Genomic DNA, 24,222 nt, shown 5'->3' with positions numbered 1-24,222 from the left:
GTGAGCACTCTTAGTCAAACGATCAACAATCACCCATATCGTATCTGATCCTCGGGCAGTTCTAGGAAGTTTTGTAATGAAGTCCATGGTTAGATGCTCCCATTTCCATTCAGGAATCTCCAATGGTTGCAACTTCCCATGCGGTTTCTGGTGTTCCGCCTTGACCTTTCGACAGGTCATACATTCTTCCACAAATCGAGCCACATCATTCTTCATTCCATGCCACCAGTAAGCCTCATGAAGGTCCCGATACATTTTAGTAGCACCAGGATGGATAGAAAATTTTGACTTATGAGACTCATCCATTAGGGTTTTCCGATTTCCCCCGGTATATGGAACCCAAATCCTACCGTAGCGAGTCAGCAAACCACGCCCGTCTCGTTCCATCTTAGGCAACTCTTTCCCAATCTTCTCACGCCTGATGTTTTCCTCCAGTATTGCCGTCTTTTGGGCGTCCCGGATTAGATCTAACAAAGACGACACCATCGTGATCCGGAGACACTTAGCTCGAATTGGTTCGGCAGATCGTTTACGACTAAGAGCATCAGCTACCACATTAGCTTTACCGGGGTGGTAGTGAATTTCACAATCATAATCTTTTACCACATCTAACCATCGGATCTGCCTCATATTCAAATCCCGCTGCTCGAACAAATATTTTAGACTCTTATGGTCAGTGTATATGATAAACTTCACTCCATAGAGATAGTGTCTCCAAATCTTAAGAGCGAAAACAACAGCCCCAAGCTCCAAATCATGAGTGGGGTAGTTTCGTTCGTGGGGTTTCAGCTGTCGGGAGGCATATGCTATCACCCTATCTCGTTGCATTAACACGGCACCAAGACCTTGAAGCGATGCATCACAGTAAACCACCATATCCTCAACCCCATCAGGTAAGGCCAAAATCGGAGCTTCACACAATCGTTTCCTTAACTCATCAAACGCCAGTTGCTGCTCCGGGCCCCAAACGAATTTCATTGATTTCTTGGTCAATCGGGTGAGTGGTAAGGCGATTTTAGAGAAATTTTCAATGAACCTCCGGTAATAACCGGCTAAACCCAAGAAACTGCGAATTTCAGAAGGTGTTTTCGGAATCTTCCATTGCTTAACCGCATCAACCTTGGCTTGATCGACCTTGATACCTTGTTTGTTTACCACATGCCCCAAGAACTGAACTTCTTCCAACCAAAATTCACATTTTGAAAATTTAGCATAAAACCTTTCTCTTGCCAGAGTTTCCAGAATCTCCCGAAGGTGTTGCTGATGCTCCTCTTTGCTCTTAGAATAGACTAAGATATCATCTATGAACACTATGACCGAACGGTCAAGCATCAGGCTACACACCCGGTTCATGAGATCCATGAACGCTGCGGGTGCATTGGTGAGCCCAAAAGGCATCACTACGAATTCAAAGTGCCCATATCGAGTACGGAATGCTGTTTTCTCAATGTCTTCTTCACGAACACGCATCTGATGGTAACCGAAACGTAAATCAATCTTGGAAAACCAAGATGCTCCCTGAAGCTGATCGAAAAGATCGTCAATACGTGGCAACGGGTACCTATTCTTTATCGTGCGCTTGTTTAGCTCCCTATAATCAATACACATTCGCTGGGATCCATCTTTCTTCTTCACAAAGAGAATAGGAGCACCCCAAGGCGAGCAGCTTGGCCGTATAAACCCTTTATCACTTAGATCTTGAAGTTGATCTTGGAGCTCTTTCATTTCAGGTGGTGCCAAGCGGTAAGGAGATTTTGCTACCGGAGTCGCACCTGGCACCAAATCAATGCGAAACTCCACTTGCCGAACAGGTGGCAAGCCAGGGAGTTCCTCCGGAAAGACGTCGCTGAAGTCGGAAACGATAGGAACGTCGTCTAGTGCTATAGCAGAAGAGCAAGAAGCCATAGCCAGGCGGGGAATGTCCCCCTGAATAATAAGTTCTCCACCTCTAGGGTTTCGAACACGAACTTGCTTCTTACGACAGTGGATTTCCGCATCAAACGCATCAAGCCAATCCATGCCTACGATAACGCAGAGCTCTCGCATCGCAATAGGGATAAGATCAATAGGGAATTCAACTCCAGAAAACTCGAGAGTGCAACCCCGATAGACATCGGTGACATAAATAGTGCGGTTGTCGGCAACTTCGACAACCATTGGGCGAGCCAATTTTCCGATACTACACCCAAGACGATTAATAAACGTGCGAGATACAAAAGAATGGGTAGCACCGCTATCAAACATAACAACAGCAGGCTCGGAATCTAGCAAATAAGTGCCTGATTTACCACATACAATCATGTAAACAATTCTAATTACCATTTATTAAATAATGGCAGGAGAGAAAAGAAAAAAAGAAATTTACCTGCCACTGTCGCGGTAATCACCGGCTCATCCGCAGTCATCTGGTGAGCACGACCTCGTGTCACCATAGTGGGTCCCTTAGAAGACGATGCAATTGCAGGATTTGTACCCCCGCTTCCTTTACCAGCCTTCAACTTCGGACATTCGGGCTTCTTGTGTGCCGTCTCGTTGCAGTGATAGCAGACGGGAGCAGCAGAAGTAATCTGAGGAACTACACTCGCAGGGGGAGCCCTACAATTCTTCCAATGATGCCCTGGCTTTTTACAGTTGTAGCATATCAACGGATTTTTCTCGCCCTGACTTGAAGACGGCCTGTACTCATACCTTGACTTACCACCCTGCTTTTGCTTTTTCTGGGCATCTCCGGATGTCTTGGAGGAGGTGTCATTGGCCTTCCTCTTGGTCTGGGTCTGCAACTCGATTTCTCTCCTCCTCGCTGCATCCATGATCGCGGATAAAGTCGGGAACTCCTGCATGCTAACGAATTCCCGAATCTCGGTACGTAGAATGGTAGTGTATTGGCTGACCAACCAGGCCTCATTCCCAGCAAATGAGGGACAAAAAGATAGCATCTCCAAGAACTTGGCGTTCAAGTCGCTAACAGACTCGGTAGTTTGCTGTAAGGCCATGAACTCTTGCTGCATCCGCTGCTGCTCCACCTTGGGCACATATTGTGCCTCGAACCTCTCCACAAATTGGGCCCAAGACATGGCCCTCACTTCTTCCTCGTTTAATAGAGCGGTGATGGTGTTCCACCATGTCTTTCCCCTTTTTCGCAGCTGATTCATGGCGATCACAACTTTGTACTGGTCCGGACACCCAACAGTCATGAAGGCGCCCTCAACATCTGACACCCAATGCTTAGCAGCAACTGGGTCGGATTCACCATTCCAAAGAGGAGGGCTACACTTGTTGAACTTCTCGAAGTAGTATGCCGAATCCCGAACGGGCGGAGCCGATAACGCTCCCCCGGGAATAGCTGCGAGGCGCTCATCCAGAAGAGCTTTGACCTGGTTGATTATGTCATTGGTCACGCCCGGGATTAATTCATTGAAAGCGTTATTGAATTCCTCAGCGACAATATTCCTAACTTGCTCCATTTGGAGCTGATTAAGGCGAGCAGGCGGAGCCATCTGTATCCGTAGAAGGAGGAAAATATTTAGAAATAATTCAGCCTAGATATTTCTAGGAAGAAGAAACACTCAGCTTGCCGAAAATTTCTCAACCTTGCCCCGACCCGAAACCGGCACCGATGTTTCAAATAGTAGGGGCCCTTCTACTATCTTCCACACAAGTTCCAATTTCGCAATCGCGTCTAGTTTCAAAATTTCCAGCTCGCTCTAGCCGTTAATTTTACATCTCTCTCACATGTTAACATTAAATAAGTGTGTAATCTAGCATTTTAAGACTAGTAGAATCCAATTCATAGTCAGCAATTTAACATAAACATTTAACATAAGAAATAAGGCTTACTTGGCTGGCCGACTGGCACACCGCGACATCTTTCACTACTAGTCTTCAGAAAATTTGAAAAATCTTTTAAAAAGAGAATAAACTATTATAGAGCCTCAAATTTGAGTCTAGAACATCCACAAGAATGCCTAGTTCCCTCAACCTGTGGCTCTGATACCAACTTGTGACACCCAATTTTTTTTTTTTTTGCAAAAATTTTAAACTTTTAAAACCCATCTTAAATTAAATTAAAACAACTGAAATAGTCATAACATAATCCATCAACTTAATAACCATATAAAATAAGTGCGGAAGTAATAATAATAATAAGGTCCCAACAAAATAACTAGTAGCGATGTCCCGATGCTCCATGTCAAGCCTTAGCCTCTTTAATCTTAACACCTGAAAAGTTATAAGGGAAAAACGTAAGCACGAAGCTTAGTGAATTCAAACACAGACATTGTACTAACATTCATATTTACTAGCCCTAATCCATTTTCCAATTATAATGATAAAGACAAAGAACGAATCAATGTCTATATTACGAGAAGGACTTGTAGGTTTGAACCGCACCGGGAAGATCCCGTATCATTTGGCCCTAATCACCGCACCTCACGAAGAGTATTACGTTAGTGATCTTACCTACCCACCGCACCGGTAAATCCGTATCCTTTGGTGGTGTCCCCATATCCATAATTAGTTACATACAGTGCACATGTACGAATTTAAACAATACTTATATAGCATGCTTTTATAATAAATTCAAATAATCACACACGAGCTAACTAGCAAACACAATCATCAATACAACGGTGTGAGAGAACTCACCTTGAGTGAGTATTAAGGATGGCTAACAATCAAATAATGCTACCAAGCTTGAGCAAACTTCAAAACCTCGCCTAAGAAGGACTAAAGGTTAGAAACGAGAAGTAATGAAGCTATGAGTTGAGAAAAGAGTAATCACAGCAAGGTCTCTAAAACAGACCTGCTGTTCAAAACTGATTTACTCCAAAATCTAAAACAGAAACATAGTTTTAACTAAATTTTATAGGAAACTATGATTGCTCAGGATTCCATAACTATAAAGAACTCATTCTAACTCCAAAAGATGAATTAAATATGAATTTTACAAAATGGTGTATCACTTCTGTCTCCAACAATACAGTCAAGTGATGTTGGCCAATTCTACCCAACTTGTGAGTAGAATTCGTCCAAAAGAAAATTAAGAGAAGTAAAGGACATACAAGTGAAAGTCTCAGAGTTGGAATTGAATGAAAAGCATCTCTCAAACTCCAGATATAAAATTCACATTGTGGACAATCACAGCACTAGCAAAAGCTGGTGACTGCCCACTGACCTGGAGTGTGGATCCATTCTAACCAATTTATAATTGGAAATAACACCCCATATTCTCCAGATCTTAAATTCATAATATAAGGAACATATAGAAACTTGGAATCACTCTGGATCCTTTTCCAAGCCTTAGAAATGATGAAAACAGAATGACATATCAGAACAGACCCGGATCAGACCTAACAGCAAAGATGCCATTCTTTCACATAGATAAAGCCCTTATCAGTGAGGTTGGCCTTCTTAAGAAAGTTATCCAACTCAATTTGTGAACTTTTGGAACTGGTTTGGGGTCCGTTTGAGTTCTAGAGCTCCAGATATGATTTTTACAAAATGACTACAGATCTGATGGAAAACAGAATCGTAGCCACCCGTGATTCCTTTTTGGCTTATCCATCCTTCTCCTTTTGAAACACATTTTAAGATGTGTTCATCATCCCAATTCAGTCCCCATGATAATGGTGGTACTAAAAAGGGTTAGGGATCATTAGGATTTCATTTAGCCTCAAGGATGTAATAATAATCAACATGAAAATAAACATAAGCACATAAAATCATCATTCTCCCTTTTAGGGTTTCCATGATCTTTTGCCACATGTAATCCCCTAGATCCATCATCCACCATATATGGGGTGAAGATAGGATCTTGAGATGATGTATAACATACAATTACAAATAAAATAAGAAGGAGAAGAGGTGAAGATGAAATCATAAAACTAGAATAAGGTTATGAATCAAGTTGTAAGAAAGGATAAGGAGGTTCATACCAATACGAATCAAGGCTGGAAATGAACAAGAATTACGCTCCAAACAGACCCTTGGCTGCTCTTGATCCCAAAGAGAGAGAGAGGGACGATTTTTGAGAGAGAGGGAGGGTTTAGAGTGTTTTCCTTGTGTGTGTTCCAAATGATTCAATTTACACATTAAGTACTATTAACTAGATGGACATTGCAAATAGGCCCATAGCCCATGGACTTCAAAAAGGAGTTTACAAGATGATCAAAAGAGTCCAATAACATAAGAAATCAGACATTGGTTAAATAAATTAACCCAAGGTTACAAGGATAATTAAATTAAAATAACCAAACGTACCGAGAAAACCCGGGGCGTTACACTCTGGTGTCGACAAATTCTCAACGGTTTTGATAAATTGACAGAGTACTCAAGAATTTCCACTTCACTAAAAGTGTGTCATAGGAAATTTTGACTCTGCAATTCCAAAACTCGTGTTCAGAGAACTTTGCGAGAAGTATCTTCGAGGGTAATCTTTCCGTGGGTTCCTTCTTACTACGAGGGTAGATAAGTAAGTCGTTACATGGAGAATGACGAACTGATCCAAGCAAGAAAGACGAACTCTATTCATTAAACTCATGAATGCTTCAGACGCATTGGTCCTCTTCGAGGGGTATCACCACGGACTCGAAGTGTCCGCATCGAGTTCAGAAGGTAGTCTTCCGGACATCCTTCCCTAACACTCAAACTGGTGATATTCGGATCTCAGGTCCAATTCTGAAAGTAATTCTTTCCTTTCGTTTTCTCAACCGCTTCATCTATGCGAGGCAGAGACAACGATTTCTAATGGAAAATCTTGACGGAGTCCTCGATATCTGAGGTACATACGATGCAATCCGTCGACCTCTGGAAGAATAAGATCGGGGCTCTCCAGGGTGAAAAGCCTAGTCTTCCAATTCTATTTCTGTGCAATTCGCTAAGTTGTCCGGACTGTTCTTGCATCTCTGTAGGTGTTTAGACTGTTGGGCGATCTGTTTACAGGAGTCATACTGGGTTCTAAGTTTGTTCACATGACGATGTGATTACTCATAGGCTTGGGCAGTTCTCCATCCTGAAGTTCATATTAGAACTCATACATGGTCTCACAATCACAATCTCGTGTATACGAGTCGTATATAATTAAGACTGAAAAGGTAGTCAAATAACTGATTCTTCTTTAAGCTCACATCCCATCGAGGAAAAAGAAGTTAAATTGGAATCATCAATTCTAAACCTGTAGAACCTTGATTATATATTACCCTTATGTATACATTCCTCAGTGATAGATCAACCGTATGAATCCTTGGATTGAACTTGACGTACTGCACGAGTGGTACTTCGGGGATTTCTTTGGAAAAGAAAAGAACTATGAGGTACTCCACGCATGAGTGCTTCGGTGTTCTGAAATAACGGCTTCGCTGGAAAGGCAATTTCGAAGAAAGAAATGTACGTATGAAGCTGGTATGGTGTGGATCAAATTGAATCTAGTTGTATGATAATGTCGGAATCTACGGAAACTTAAAGACATTAGATTTGAACATAAGACGTTTACAGACAAAACACAACCGTACAACCATGAACAGAGTTACATTATTTTAGATTTACTACAAGACTATTGCTGCAAATAAGGTATACTACAAAATACAAGTATACGCAGCGCGAGCATCCTTATACTGATAGGATCCCGAAAAAGATAAGACTCTAGTTGCACTAGTTCTGGATAGTTTATAAGTCTGTTACAACAACACGCCTAAGTTACATTAACGTGGTTCCGGAGCAGGTTCTCCTGCAGCTTTGATCCTGAGAATCTTCCCATCTGCGCCAGAGTTCTTTGCTAGAGGGCAATCCTTCTTCAAGTGCCCTATCTCACCGCATGGGTGGCATGAATGGCTAGTACTTGCACTGGTGGAGGGGGTGATGTGTCGAGCTAGAGTGACGTGGACACGAGTGTTCTCCTTGTTCATCCACTTTAAAATTTTCCTTTCATAGGGTCTAGTTTTAACACCACCATCATAAGCTTGGTTGACTCAGATGTCAGGGGCTTGATTGATGGGTCGTACCGGTGCTCCACAGCTACGAGCATGGTGCCCTATTTTTAGGCAATTCCAACATTGCATCTCATGGCAAGCCCCATGATGATGGAAACTACACTTATCACACTTCGGGAGTTTTACCTCATATGGCCTGCTCGGTACGGGGATGGCAGGGGTTTCCACTTGTCATTGTTGCATGGTCAGCTTTTTGGATTTCTTGCGTTCTTTTCGGGCTTGGCACTTCCGTTTCTTGTTCTCCGCTTTTTGGCTTTGTGAGCCTGGGACTGTTTCTGTTTGATGACTTCCTGGATTGATACTACGATCATAATCTTCAACCCCAACATCAACATTGCTTGCACTGATAGCGCTACGGTGCGCAAGGACAGCGGTTACGGCAGTCATCACGACAGCTGTAACTGCGGTTTGGAAGGTAGCGACGTCCATAGTAAAGGCAGGGGTTTCTTTGTTCGGATGATTGTTTCCGGATGACGACATGATTCTGTAGCACGAAAGATAAGGATTTTGTGAGCGATTCTGGTTGACCCTAGATGTACTTCGATTTGTTCAAGTAAAGAGTAAGAGCATGTTCTCGAAAGTTTGACCTACATCCCTATGATGCAGTCCTAGTACGGATTGGAGGTATGATCATGAAGGTTTGACCTACATCCCTATAATGCAGTCCTAGTACGGAATGGAAGTGAGTTTGTAGAATGGCCTCAAGACGTTTGTCGTTGAAGCCGAGGTATTGTTGGTTGGTGAATAACATGATCCAACCACTGAAAGAGACTTGGAAATGTCTCTGGAGTCAAATTACTATAGTCCAATGACTTGACTAAAGCATGTTTCAGATAGACTCTAATGAAAGTATGATGAGAGTACTTGAATAAAGAATGACACAGAACTTAGCCGACTGTCGATATCTTTGATATTCATGACGTACAAGTTCGGGAGAACGACCTTGTAAAAAAAGTCTTACATCATATCCAGGGAAGATAGTTCTTGACAGCATAAGGACCTAACCAAAAGTACTTACGGTACAAGATAATTTCATAGAAAATCCTACTTCGGGCATAGACAGAAAAACGATTCATTTTTAACAAGGAAAATAAAGTAAAGCATCTACTACTGGCGACGGTCATCCCTCTGGTGAACCCTCAGTTCAGCCAGTTGGTGTTCCACATCAAGAAGGTGTCTTTCGTACACCCTCTGGCGTACTAAGAGCTCTATGACTTTGGCTCGTGATTCGGCCAGTGCTTGCAGTAGGATTTCATGGTTTCTCTCAGATCTCTCACGAGCATCTTCTAGACGAATGGTGCAGAGGGTATGCATTCTCGCATCGGCGACAATTTCTGTGATCTGATGTAGGGCTGTCCTGCCTTGAATCTCATTTCGGGCCACTCTGCGGACCAAGTTTGGCAAGGTTCTGTTTGCTGAGCCCCTATTTCTCAAGTCATTGATGTGCACAAAATTTCCCACTAATTTTAATATTTATAACCTAACAAACTTAGACTATCTATGCACTTATAGGCAGTTTACCTAGTCAGATTACAGTATAGCTTAGGTAAGTCGGGTGTCGATAACAGGGAACGGTGGATTAATTTAATATATTTGATTATAGGTTACAGGTCACACGAAAATAATAAAGAAAATGGTTTAATAAATTTCAAACAAGAAATTAACAACTCTCGATAAACTAACAGGGAAGCAAATCTCTTCAGGTACTTTGGTTTAGATAAATTACACCTTAAAAACATAGACAATTGCATACACAAATTCATTTATTCATGTTCACCGATTCCTAAAATGATTAGATTCGCGTTCACTATAACTAATCCTTTAGCAAACAAGTCAATTTAAACAGTGATCAGTTGATTAAACTAACATGCTTCCTAGTGTTCAGTTCGTATCAAGCAAGACTTGTAAATATAGTTAATCGAATTACTAATTCAATTTAACCTCTTGTTGATGGTCAGCAAACAAGGCTCACACATTAACTTACTTATTCTCAAGTTAATCATAGTTTCACATTCGTTATTCCTAGACTTATAATCTCGATGGTCATCAAAATCATAAGAGACAAGCAATCAAGCGGGTGTTCACACAACTCAATTCACTTAGCAATTAACAGCAAATAATCATCATTAATACGTAAGGATATTTTAACAAGCTTGGCAAGATAAATTAAACATAAACAAACAATTCAATATAGCAATTAGTCTAATAATCAAAGCTTCATTCAATCATAAACACAAAATAAAAGGTTTTTACACCCAAATCAGAAACTAAATACATAATAGTAACACAATAGAATGCTAAACATGGTAATGTTAGCAACCCATATGATTACCGACACGTATCCGCTCTCCAACCCTTCCAATCTCCGCTCCCGTTAGCTTAACGGCCTTCCGGCCGCCTTCTAGACCCTCAAAACGGCTTAACAGAAGTTTAATATCAACTAAATTAAGTTGGAAGTCGAATTCCCCTTCTGGTTAGTTGAAAATCGAGTTTTATAACCTTTGTAGCCGACTTACGTACGCTGGGCGTAAGTCGGATTACGCTGGGCGTACTGAAGATTTCTATGCGATTGAACTTATTCGAGGCCAGCCATTACGTGGGGCGTAACCTAGAATTACGCTAGGCGTAATATGATTTTGGTCGCTATGCTTAGCGTACAGATGTATTACGCGGGGCGTAATTGTTCCTCCAGCATTTTTAATTACTTTTAGCTTCTAAGCCCGGTTTCTGCTTCAGTATTTTCTTTTGTGCTTTATCGACAACGAAGAGCTGCAAAACATAATTCAACGCATTATGAGTGCTTTTTAGTTCTAAAAGAGAATAAATAAGGCAAAAATATTAAGATAAAGTGCATAAAAATATATATAAAAATACACATATCAAAATACTCCACACTTAGCCTTTGCTTGCCCCCAAGCAAATTTACTTTTATTTTACCAATATTTCACTAAACAATCCATTTAAAACTCAGCCATTATGCCAAGACGTCAACACATGCATTTGTGTCTAAATTTTCCTAAAGTACCCCCCATACTTTAAGTACTCACAATCTTCATAAACACTTGCTCACTTTTTCCGAACAATGCTCATTTTATGCAACCTTGCGAATCCATCCGCAGAAAACCTCCTAACCTCAAGGTATTTTTAATTGAGCAACCTAAGCATACATAATCTAGAATTACAACTTTTCGATACCACTATGGAGCTCTTTTGGAATTCTTCACTTCTTTGATAATTTGATCTTTGATTTCTTTGAATTCACCACCTTTGTTGATTTGATTTCTGGTATCTTCAACTTTATGAAATTTCTTAGAATTTTGATCTTTTGATCTTCACTTTATTTGCTCCAAAATTCTTCAAACTTTAGTTGTAATTCTCTCTCTCTCTCTCTTTTTTTTTATTACATGTACCTTTCTTTTTTCACTCAAAACCTACATGCTTAAGCAAAGGCGCTCAACCTCAACCTTTATTGGTTAATGATAATAATTTTCCTGGATACATTTCAGGTTTAGGCTGCTAAACATATTGCATCCCTCAAACCAAGCGGGGTTGTGTTTTTGTTCCATGATTTCACTAAAATAAGGGAGGCCACAAATGCACTATAACGTATATTGGCTCAACTAAACATTTGAGTTCTCATCGGATCATTTCATACAATATTAGCAAAATTCAAATTATCACTAGATTTTTCTAAATTAAACTATTATTTCAAGTTTTAAAATTTTTAAATTTCCTAAATCTAGCAATTTCCTAACTATTATTTCATTTTTTTTCTTTTTAATTTTAATTTACTTTTACCGACCCCTACCCCACACTTATTTCATACAATGCCCTCATTGTATGCTAAAACTAATTAAGAACATAAAAAAGGAGAAAAAGGAATAGACTCCCCTAGGTAGTTGTGGCGAGATCGAATGGGGCTGCTACAAGTTGCTTCAAATATTGCTGAAAGACTGAAAACTGGAACTGCTGCTTCTGAATTTTCTGGAAAATAAAATCAAGACTGCCGACTCCAAAAATGTGGTGCAACAGATTGCAAACAAATGCAATGTATAGTAACCATGACGTGGAAAAGTGTCGACCATGTCGTCTCGTCAAGAATGACATCCTCTTCTCGTGATGAAAAATCCCCCACAACATAAGAAAGTGTCAACCATGTCATGGCAGCCGGGATGATACGTCTTCCTCGCGTCGAAATAGAACTCTATGGTGTGGGTACAGCTCATCCATATCATAAGAGTCAAAATATCGTAGAAATGCCAATCTTCTAAACAATCGCTCACGAAATCAATATGCACGCCACACTTATGACAAATTGTGGGTCTTGACTATAATCTTCGAACTCTCACACGACTCTCTCTAGCAACAGTCGGACCTAGCTGCTGAACTTACTGCCAACTTTCTAAGGGCGAAAATTCTGCAGAAATCTAAACAACCAAAGAGCATCAACATGGAAAAGAAAAGTAAAACATCCTAAATTAAAGTTTAATTACATACCAAATAAAAATACTAAACTGAACTAAAAATAACAAAAAACACAAAAATAAAAATAAAAAGGATCACTCATCATCTCCATCATCATGCTGTTGTGTCCCCGAAGTACCGGCCCCATCATGTCGTGGCTGGAATGGTGGTGGGTATGGAATCGAAAACTGAAACCCCTGGTGGGCAAAGAATGCGGTCAACGCATCCCCATACCACTGCTGTTGCCTGTCCACATGTGCAACATACTCACTAAGACGGTCAATGCCCTGAGCTAGGTAGCGCATATCAATCTCCGGCTCAGGTCCCTGCTGCGCTCCCCGAGGAGCAGGTCTATGCCGCTGGACCCGTCTCGGCTGTGGCTCGGCGACACCCTCCTCATCCGCCACATCATCTGCTCGAACTCGCAAGACACCATCTCCACCCCGCTCCAATACACGCATCGACTCCAACAGCTGAAGACTCATCGGCCTCATATCGTGGAACACCATCGATCTCGTGATCTCACGCGTCAGCAACTAATATGATCGGGCTAACCGCATGATAAAATTCCCTTACACATATCGGGCTATCCTCCCGAAGTCCCCTGGCCCTCCATCCCAAATATGCAGCTAAAGCAACGGGAAGGTTCAGGTGCCTCCCTGGAGTAACAAGTACCCATAGGAAATACAAGTCTGTCGAAGGCACTCTCTCACTGTTCTTGTGATGCGTGAGAGTCATGGAAATCAACCGGTGCATCAATCTGTAGGTAGTAGACCGTATCATCCTACCCCGTGCAGTAGATGGCGTATAAACTCCTCCCGTAATCTTGGCCCAAAAAGTGTTCTCGTTATAGTCATCTGGCCGATCCGTAAGACAATCAGCAAGGAATGCCGGGAAGTGGACACTCCTTGTCTCATCCGCTGTGTAAATACCCACTCGAGTCGCAAGCTCTATCACACTGCATTCCCGGCTCACTCCCCCCAGCCTGAAGGCAAAAGTTGTCCTGTCATCGGGTGCCTTCCTAGGATCATAGGAAACTGTAGCGTAGAACTCCAGCAAAAATTCCCGATAAACAGGCTCCTGGATCCTGAACAATCGTGCCCATCCGTGACACACGAACAAATCCACACCACTTGCGTCCGAGTGCGTGTATTGCAAAAATTCCTGGATTAGTGCAGCTAGTCCAGTCTGGGTCGCCAAGTCCCAATCAAATGAGGGTGCTATGTCGATCTCCTTGGTGAGAAGCAAACTCAAACTGTTGACATATCGTGTCCGGGTTGCATCGTTCAGCGTTTGCGGAAATTGTAAGAAACGGTGATCGGTCACATCCTCAGGTGGGTTAGTCCGTTGGGTTCTTCAGGCCATAATCTGCACAAATAAACACAAACACAAAACCAAACAAATATAGCAGCATTAAGAAATTTTTAAACCAAAAAAATTGGAGCTGGACTTGGTCTGTACGCTGGCCGTACATCCAGCGTACGCTAGGCGTACGTCCAGGTTTACGAGTCTGTGTTCTTCTTCCTTTTCTTGTGCTAAAGTTATAACCCATATCACAAATTTTCAAATTAACCAACTGTAAGCAATAAACACACATGGCGCATACACATGGGCATATCACTTCGTGGTCCAAGACAGTAAAAAAGAATGGGACTACCCAAATAATAAACCATTCTCCTGTTCATTCCTTATCCATTCAAGATTGGCAAACAATTAACAAGGAAACTTCATAGGGGCAGTTAATCGGAGTTTACCGGGCGTACGCTTGGCGTGCGTCCCCAAGCTTCAATCGATGGGTGTGGGACGGGATTAAGACCAAATTAAGTTCTAGGGTTTAGTTAATTGATAGAAATCGGTCCATTCGAGTGGTAATCAGAACATATATTTGCGAAATCGACTCTAATTCAAGAACCCTATAAACCCTAGATTTCGAGCAAAGGCATTTTGCAGCCAATTTCGTCGATTGAAACCCAAATCAAAAACATTGAGTAACCGAAATACTTACTTGTGTGCCGAATTTTACAAGAAAAGTAGAAAAATCGAGATTCTTGGAAAGACTTCGTCGTCACAGCGTATCCGAGAGTAGAAGAAATTTGAAGGAATAACAAAAAAGTCAAAGGGTAATAGATATAACCTGGTCGTCGCCTTACGCTGGGCGTAACCCCAATTCCATGTAAATCCATACGCGATCAGTGGTTGATTACGCTTGGCGTAAGTAAACTTACGCTGGGCGTAAGTTTAAATGAAACTTTTCCTTTTTCTTTAATTTAACTCCCTTTTCTTTTAACTATTTAATTGAGGGACTTAAAACTTAATTATTTTTTTCTTTTTAATTTCTTCAGCAAATGACTTTCCAATGAGTAAAAAAAATGAGACGTCACAATCACTTATCTTTGTCAAGATCAAATAACAATGGTTGATTAAAAACCTTTGCATGCAAGAATTGGTTTGCGAAAACACCCACTTTCGGGACCCGTTAGAATATTTCCTTTGTTTTCGTTGCACCTTTAACTAAAAGCGGAACAAGAAGTAACCTAACTAGTCAAGAACAGCAAGAGCTCGGTCTTCCACTTAACCACCACAATACACCTTGCTATACTACGCCTCATGGTTTGAGTTGGACAAATCAACAAAGTAGTAGGCTAAGCAGGTCAAGAATTCCCTAATCACTTTCATCCTTAAAACCAATGCAAAAAGTAAAGTCAAGCAATGTGTACAATCCCAAATTCCTGCAAATAACAACAAGAACCTTCCCGACAAGTGAAATGATATCATCGAAAATCAAACTAAAAATAAAAACTAATTAAAAAAAATAACGAATAATCAAATAAACTAAATTAATGACAAGCCGCTCCCCGGCAACGGCGCCAAAAACTTCATGTGCACAAAAGTACCCACTAATTTTAATATTTATAACCTAACAAACTTAGACTATCTATGCACTTATAGGCAGTGTATCTAGTCAGATTACAGTATAGCTTAGGTAAGTCGGGTGTCGATCACAGGGAACGGTGGATTAATTTAATATATTTGATTATAGGTTACAGGTCACATGAAAATAATAAAGAAAATGGTTTAATAAATTTCAAACTAGCAATTAACAACTCTCGATAAACTAACAGGGAAGCAAATCTCTTCAGGTACTTTGGTTTAGATAAATTACACCTTAAAAACATAGACAATTGCATACACAAATTCATTTATTCATGGTCACCGATTCCTAAAATGATTAGATTCGCGTTCACTATAAATAATCCTTTAGCAAACAAGTCAATTTAAACAGTGATCAGTTGATTAAACTAACATGCTTCCTAGTGTTCAGTTCGTATCAAGCAAGACTTGTAAATATAGTTAATCGAATTACTAATTCAATTTAACCTCTTGTTGATGGTCATCAAACAAGGCTCACACATTAACTTACTTATTCTCAAGTTAATCCTAGTTTCACATTCGTTATTCCTAGACTTATAATCTCGATGGTCATCAAAATCATAAGAGACAAGTAATCAAGCGGGTGTTCACACAACTCAATTCACTTAGCAATTAACAGCAAATAATCATCATTAATACGTAAGGATCTTTTAACAAGCTTGGCAAGATAAATTAAACATAAACAAACAATTCAATATAGCAATTAGTCTAATAATCAAAGCTTCATTCAATCATAAACACAAAATAAAAGGTTTTTACACCCAAATCAGAAACTAAATACAGAATAGTAACACAATGGAATGCTAAACATGGTCACGTTAGCAACCCATATGATTACCGACACGTATCCGCTCTCCAACCCTTCCGATCTCCGCTCCCGTTAGCTTAACGGCCTTCCGACCGCCTTTTAGACCCTCAAAACGGCTTAACAGAAGTTTAATATCGACTAAATTAAGTTGGAAGTCGAATTCCCCTTCTGGTTAGCTGAAAATCGAGTTTTATAACCTTTGTAGCTGACTTACGTACGCTGGGCGTACTGAAGATTTCTACGCGATTGAACTTATCCGAGGCCAGCCATTACGCGGGGCGTAACCTAGAATTACGTTGGGCGTAATATGATTTTGGTCACTACACTTAGCGTACAGATGTATTACGCGGGGCGTAATTGTTCCTCCAACATTTTTAATTACTTTTAGCTTCTAAGCCCGGTTTCTGCTTCAATATTTTCTTTTGTGCTTTATCGACAACGAAGAGCTGCAAAACATAATTCAACGCATTATGAGTGCTTTTTAGTTCTAAAAGAGAATAAATAAGGCCAAAATATTAAGATAAAGTGCATAAAAATATATATAAAAATACACATATCAGTCATAGAAGCTTCGGTCACCATTAAATGGCATGGGCTGATCTTGTCCTTGGCTCCATGTCTCGAAACATTCCACCCACTCTGGCGTCGAGCCATGAAAAGCCGGACGAGGGTTAGGAATTCGAAAGGGAGCTGCTTGGGGTAGGTTCTCAACCTCGGGTTCGGATTTAGCATCGTCTGAAAGGTCTTCATCATAGTGATCATTCAAAGGGATAGGATGATCATTCTCTGGTTCTTCTCCAAACCAACCAACAATGACTTTGTTCGGAAGATACTGGTTGCCGTGGGGATGGAGTCCAGCCATGTTATCTACGCGAGAATTGGGGTAAGAAAATAATTATTAGACTAACTATCTAGATAATTATTTAGAAAATCTTCTTTAGTTACATCGCTATTTGTGAAGTGCATACCAGTTATATGTAATCGAAACAGGATAGGCCTTCGAATAAGTGAACTTAACTCCAAATTCACACAGAATAGGGGTAAAGCAAAATTTTCACAGATTCTAAGTCTATAACATCGTAATTACATATAGCCTTAGTGTATCCACTTAGCAACTATCAACTTAGTAATGAAGATCCCGTTTAGTTCTCAAGTATGAAGTACTTATAGTAACACCAAATACCCCTATAGTATTTTAAGTTTAATGTTATGTTCTATTGTTCTCATTGTGGTATTGTTGGTAAGATTTTAGACTTGTTGCAACCACACAACTACACTTAGGCACATGCTAGTCAACCCTCGGATAATATAGTTGATCAAGCTATATCTTCCCAGTTTTGACTATATGTCTCTAAGTCCACCTGTGTTGCCCAACAATCGTAATTCTTTTGTACTGTCCTAGTGACATTGATTTTAGTATTAATGCAGCACGTATACTTTATTAAATATTTTATTATTTAAAGTATAAACTCTTGGTCAGAGTATTTTTAATCCCATTGTATTTATAGACTTTATATCTTTTATGGGTTGATATACTTAATTCACTATAAACAATGCTCTGATACCAATTTGTCACACCCCAAAACCAAGAACGGCGGAAACGTTCTGGGGCGGAGGACGTCATGTACAGTATCACAACAATGAAAAGTAGGAAACAAGCAACAACATCATCCATTGCATTAATAATATAATTTTAATACAAGTGTTCTGTCAAATTATAATAGACACTAAAGTATAAACAAAATGAAAGATGAGTCTTGAACGAGCACCATCTTCTCTGAACCTTGCATCGGTACCTGTCTATGGTTGACCTGAGGATACAAGTTATTTTGAAAGAGAGTATCAGCTTTAAAGCTGGTGAGATCATAAGTATTTTAGTGTCTTAATTTGTATGTAAGAATTTGTATGTATATGAATTGTAAGTATTGAAAATGTATATGAACTGTAAGTATTGAAAATGTATATGAACTGTATGTATAAAAATGTTTTGTATGATCCTAGGAAGCCCTATGTTTCCTACTAATCGTATCCTTCTACCAAGGCATCTAGTGTCTGTGTGTGTGGCTCTTGTAAGGGTGTGTATTTTCCCAATTCTGACTATCGTTAACCAAAACTATAGTTTCAACATTACCGTGCGTCGTGTGAATGTTCACGAAGTGAATGCAATGGGAAAATGAAATAGTACTATGGTGTAGTGTCAAACTACAACTGTACTAATTACCTTAAGTCTAGGGTAATTCTTCTTGAGTACTGTAGTATATGTAATAAATAACTACTTCTGTACTCCTATTGCCTTATTTGAGGGATAAGGTATAATGTGATGGCTAGATCCCAAGCTATACGTTCCCCTGTCAAAGGGATTTTGAGACCTTTACACGCCCATGCATATATGCATGCCATGACACATCCACATTACTATGATCATGTATACCCGATATAACTATCACAATTGCATTGTGATTCATCGGTATAGTTAGATCCTGAGCTCGTTCCATTCTATAGCACCTAGTGATGTCTGTCCTGTATATGTAAGCGTTCTCACGTAAACGTATCTATGTAAATGTACTCATGTAGATGTAATCATCTAAACGTAATCATGTAAATGTACTCATGTAATAGTATAGTAGTGTACTGTAATGTTCTACGTGTGCTAGCTGTAATGTGTGTTCTCTCTCTATCTAGCATGTATAGTAATGTACTGTAATGTTCTACGTGTGCTAGCTGTATGTGTGTTCTCTCTCTATCTAGCATGTATAGTAATGTACTGTAATGTTCTACGTGTGCTAGCTGTATGTGTGTTCTCTCTCTATCTAGCATGTATAGTAATGTACTGTGTGTACTAGCTGTAATGTGTTCTCTCTATCTAGCATTTATTGACTCATGAATGAATCGACTCATTGTATGATATCGCGTTCTAGTAATAGTTCTAGTATCTTCCTAAACTACCCATATGGTAGCTTACTAGTAATATAACTGGTACGTATGAACATGGAAGTATACCCTTGCTACCAAAGGCATTGGATGAACTAGAAGGACCTTTATGACTATATATGTATATATGATATATAACTAATATTTAAACAACCTTCGGACGGATACCCGATGTCCCACCAAACCACATCTCAAGCGCGAAAAGGAAATAGGGTGGATAGCCTTCCTAAGTCTTTTAAACATTTCTTATATAACTATCCATATAGAGGCATGCAATTGATAATATAAAAGCATAAAATAAGTTTTGTAAAACCTTTGAACATAATTATTATCTAAGAAAAGATTGACTTGATGTCAATCTATAAAACGGGTTAGAAGCATGGGTTTGATAAAACAACTTAAGTATAAAGAAACATTTGTTTGAAACACAATTGTAAATGAGTTTGAAATGAAACATACAGAGTAAAATGAACAGTCTAAATAAGGAGTTTTAAACATATAAAGTGTTTATGAAAAACAATTGAAGGAAACTGTTTGGTAAAACGGCTAATGAGTAGCCAATCATTTGAATGCCGCTTATTAATCACATGTTATTAATATAATAAGTAGAATGATTCTACTTGTATCCCCCCACAAAGTATTTAAAAACATTTAAAACATTGATTAAGGGGTATGAACTCACCTGTAGCAAGTGGATCGGAAGGAAGTGTCGGATAAGTGCTTGGTGTCAAGTGAAGACTTAGACACGCACAAAGATCCTAATAACATATAAGCATATATGTATATAAACAATTAGTCTTTAAACAACTAATAAAAAAGTCAAGACACTCTAGGGCATGACAAACACTTTGTATAAGTGTTATAAGTATTTAGGACTGCATCTAAGTGTTGTAGGGAAAGGCTAGTATGATTGGGGTTCATGGAACACTCTTAAAATGAGTTTACTCCCTAAGAACTAACACCCATTGAGTTTACGGTCGTAAACTCTTGAGTTTACAGTCGTAAACTCCTAACCTTTTGACCATTTGTTGTTTTGAAGTCTTCTAAGCTATTCCAAGCATTCCTACTTCATGATTTAGCCTTAGGAAGTGTTGTGTGGCATCAAAACACTCCTAAATGGAGTTTACGGTCTAAGGACCATTTCTCCATGAGTTTACTACCTTAAACTCATGAGTTTACTACCTTAAACTCATAAGTTTGGTATTTGGTGGTTTTCAAGTCCTTAGCTCAAACATGGCAATAGTCTAGGTTAGATTTAGACATAAGGAACAACCGTGGGACATTTATGGGACTTTTATCCATCATTTGGGGTGTTTACGGTTTTGGGAGATCCCCAAACCGTAAACACATAAAAATGTATGATTTTGGTTCTTTTTGTGTGATAAACTCATCAAGGATGAATCTAGACAAGTCCTTAAGGCATTGTGAAGCATCTAAGCACCCTAACACACCATTTTTGCCCTATTTTTGGTGTTTACGGTTTTGGGACCTCCCAAAACCGTGAACACCTTTAACTTGGTGTTCTTGGGACTTTTCCTTGGTATAAACATGCATAGCTAGCTTTAAATGACTCTAGGATAGAAGTACTTACATAAGGAAGCTTGAATTGAGCTAAAAGTCCAGGAACACTTAGTGTGTGTTCTTGGTGTTCTTGGTGTTTTTGGAAAACTAATCAAAACACAAAAATGGATGGATTAAAGGATGTACAATCACTAGATTAAGTGATATACTAACTTGAAAGGGCTAGAAACACTTACTAGATTGAAGATTTTGAATAAAAACTTGGATGATACTTGAGAGGATATTTTGGAGTTTACTCTTTTGGTGTTTGGGGAGTAAACACAAGAATGACTAGTCTTGGGGAGTAAACTCATGTTTATGCATGAGTTTACGATTTGTGGATGATTTGTCGACCCAAACTTAAAAGTTTGGCCGCGAACTTCTAAGACACGAGGTGTTTGCGGTTTTTAAATTTCAAAACCCGAGACGACACTTCTTTCACTCGTTCGTTTAAAGAATAATATTAAAATAATCAAAAAAACTTATTTTTCCCAAAAACAAGTAAAAGTGAACTTGAATTATAATATGAAGTGACTGACTGCTAGGGTTTGACCGAATAAAAATTCCGGGTTGTCACAGTGAATGCATCTCGACTGTGCGTAATCATGATTTTATAGCCTGTGAATGTTGGATTCAGTCTTCGGATAGGACTGGATATTCGAAAGTCTATTAGGTCCAGTGTTATGTGCGAATAGCATACACTAGCACTGCAGGGGTTGATGGAAGTTTCATGGATGTGTGAGTTGTAAGGAGCTGTGAGATCAGTTGCGAGATAGGCGATGTTCCCCTAGGAGTGAGGGTTGAGCACATACTATGTTGATGATAGTGTTAGGGTGTTGTAGTGATACTTAAGACAAATATAGGTAGGTGTGGAAGGTAGTATGGGCCCGTACTACTGAAAGCATAGGACTCATATGCGTAGCAAGGAAGTCATAACCCCTAGGGTTTGTGGGTTTTGTCTGCCAATATTATGTTGTTTATCTGATGTCTTGAGTATTTTTCAGTATGGTGGTGATGAGACGTTTTACTGCTGGGTCTGGATCGGGATCGAGATTAGGATCAGGATTAGGATCGGGAGATGGAGGGTCGGAGGTGCCGGTAGCACCTGAGCCCATGGTACAGATAGGGACAGAGGAGTTGGATGTCAGGATCCGAGAGATTCTGCACGATGAGGTCGTTGCGGCATTCCCAGAACAGTTGCCAGAGATATTTGGGTCAATTAAGATCACGATGGTTGAGTATTTTGATGAGCGATATGCAACTCTAGCGGAGACAGCAACTGCTACAGCCACATCGGCTGTAATAGCGGCAGGGGTTGGAGGAGGAGCCGATAGGGCTTTCCAGTATCAGGATTTCGATAACACGAAGCCCCCTACATTTGATGGTATACAGGATGCGATCAGGGCTATGAGGTGGTTATCTGACGTGGAGGGCTGTTTCTTCACGTGCTCATGTCCTGCTGAACAGAAGGTCAGGTGTGACGTGAAACTGCTGAGGCTCGGGGCAAAGGACTGGTGGAGATTGAAGACAGGGTCGTACACTGATGACCAGCGAGTTGCTGTTACTTGGGAGCAGTTCTGGGATTTGTTCCGCACCTGCTACGTTCCACGTGTTGAGCGGGAGCGGCTGGCTCATGAGTTTTTGACACTGAGCCAGGATGGGGAGTCTATGATGGAGATTACTCGTATGTTCACGGAGATGGCTATGTTCTCCCCAGAGTTTGCTTTAGAGCAGTCTCAGATGACTCGTTATCTGAGTATGATCAAGACGGATATTCGACAGTTTGTGGCTACACAACATTGTGATACCCTCCTGGATGTTCTAGAAGTCGCGAGGCGGTGTGAACTAGAGATTGAGTTGCAGTTGAGGGAGCAGTGTCAGGTTCCGGCACAGTCTCAGCCGACACCTAAGTGGTCTAAGACCGCTGATACTCAGACCGGGGGTCAGCAGAGCCGCGCTTGTGGAAAGTGTGGACGGGGTCATTCTGGGGTTTGTCGAATAGGAGGCCGTTGCCACAAATGTGGCAAGGAGGGGCATTATGCCAGAGACTGTCGCCAATCCGCTCCTCCAGCAGATATGAGGATTTGTTTCCATTGTTATTAGGTTGGTCACATGAAGACCAACTATCCGCAGCTCGCCGCCAAGCCGACACAGGGTTCCGCATCGACTACTTTGAGGATTGGGGATGGGAGGCCAGTCAAGATGGAGCCTCCGAAGGCTCAGGGGCGCGCCTTCCAGCTTACGGCCGAGGAGGCCAAGGCAGCACCAGATGTGGTTGCTGGTATGTTTCTATTTTTTCTGTTTCAGTTATTATATCTGTGTTGTGCTTATTGGTTGTACCTGTGTTTAGGTACGTTTTTAGTAAATTCTTTGTCTGCTTTGGTATTATTCGACTCGGGGGCGAGTCGGTCGTTTGTATCTTAGGCTTTCAGTAGAGGGTTTAGCGAGCCGGTATATGAGCTTGAGTGTGTTAGATTAGTGTCTAAATCCATGACTATTTTGGTATGTACTTGACCCGATGGTGCATAGTCCTTTTGGGTTGCCTTCACCAAAGCAACTTGATAGGATGAATTATGGAGAGAAAGGATTAATTATGATTTATTAATATATTATGAGAATAATATATTAAAGGAGAAATCATAATGTTTAATTAATATTAGTCAAGAATTAATAAGAATTAAGTTTGTGGCTAAAAGACATTAATTAAACTTAAGAGACTAGAATTGTGTGATAGTTGAATATTGGGCTAATGGACTCCATATTAGAGGGGTGGACGAATTCTATGGGGAAACCCATTAGAAATCGTCCTAGGCCTCTAAGGAGGGAGTCCATGGGTTGTTTAGGCTTAAGCATCCAAATTAGGGTTTCCTTGTTAGATAACCCTAATAGCCTCATTATTTAAAGGGCCCTTGAGACTCAAAAATGTGGTGAACTTGTTCCTTAGGGTTTCTGTCACACCCCCAAACCTGAACGGCGGAAACGTTCGGGGGCAGATGACTTCATGTGGTAGCGTAACAATAGAATACATAGTAAAGAAAGCAATACAACCATCATATATATAATTGAAAGTTTACATTTGTCAAAAAGTTATATGTTCAAAACCAATTACAATATGATGTCAAAATATGAGATTAAACTGGCGCCGCGGCATCCCTTCATCAAAAGCATAATGATACCTGAAATTACTGATTTCCTGGGACATACAAGTAATTTTGAAAGAGTAGATCAGCATTTAAGCTGGTGAGTTTCATAAGTATTTAAATGACAATGTTTGTATGAAATGAAATGTTTTGTCCTTGTTAGTTTGTGTTTAGAAAATCCTATATTTTCTACTAGTATAAAAGTAGCCTTCTCTCAAGACAAATGTTTGTTTCTAAAATGTATGTAAGTATGAAATAACCAATGTGTTTGAAAACCTTGTAAATCAATGCATTTTTAATACCCCATGTGATTTTTATAACCATACTATTGACTCAGAATGCCTATACACAACGTTCTTCAGGCGTTGGAATGTTATGACGTTTGTTACCCCAAACGGTGGAC

The 24,222-nt window shown here is 40.1% G+C and overlaps 1 protein-coding gene across 1 annotated transcript; it reads right to left on the bottom strand.

The window, feature by feature from the left end:
• Window positions 1-1,114: 1,114 nt before the first annotated feature.
• On the bottom strand, window positions 1,115-3,497 carry LOC145099128 (uncharacterized). Its single transcript, XM_079036712.1, has 3 exons — window positions 2,366-3,497; window positions 1,805-2,279; window positions 1,115-1,178 (listed from the first exon to the last, which is right to left on the bottom strand). The coding sequence occupies exons 1-3, from the start codon at window positions 3,495-3,497 to the stop codon at window positions 1,115-1,117; spliced, it is 1,671 nt and encodes a 556-aa protein (XP_078892838.1).
• Window positions 3,498-24,222: the final 20,725 nt, after the last annotated feature.

This window comes from Lactuca serriola, chromosome 4 (genome assembly GCF_051521515.1).
Source record: "Lactuca serriola cultivar US96UC23 chromosome 4, Lser_US96UC23_V15, whole genome shotgun sequence".
Classification (NCBI taxonomy): Eukaryota; Viridiplantae; Streptophyta; class Magnoliopsida; order Asterales; family Asteraceae; genus Lactuca; species Lactuca serriola.
This window is presented reverse-complemented; position numbering and strand designations above follow the sequence as displayed.

Coding starts and splice junctions, on each gene's coding strand:
- LOC145099128 (XM_079036712.1), bottom strand. CDS start 3,497: ATGGCTCCGCCTGCTCGCCTTAATCAGCTCCAAATGGAGCAAGTTAGG. Junction 2,280..2,365: donor GATTACCGCGACAGTGGCAG/GTAAATTTCTTT, acceptor GTGGTAAATCAG/GCACTTATTTGCTAGATTCC. Junction 1,179..1,804: donor CCTGGCTTGCCACCTGTTCG/GCAAGTGGAGTT, acceptor TTTGGTTGGAAG/AAGTTCAGTTCTTGGGGCAT.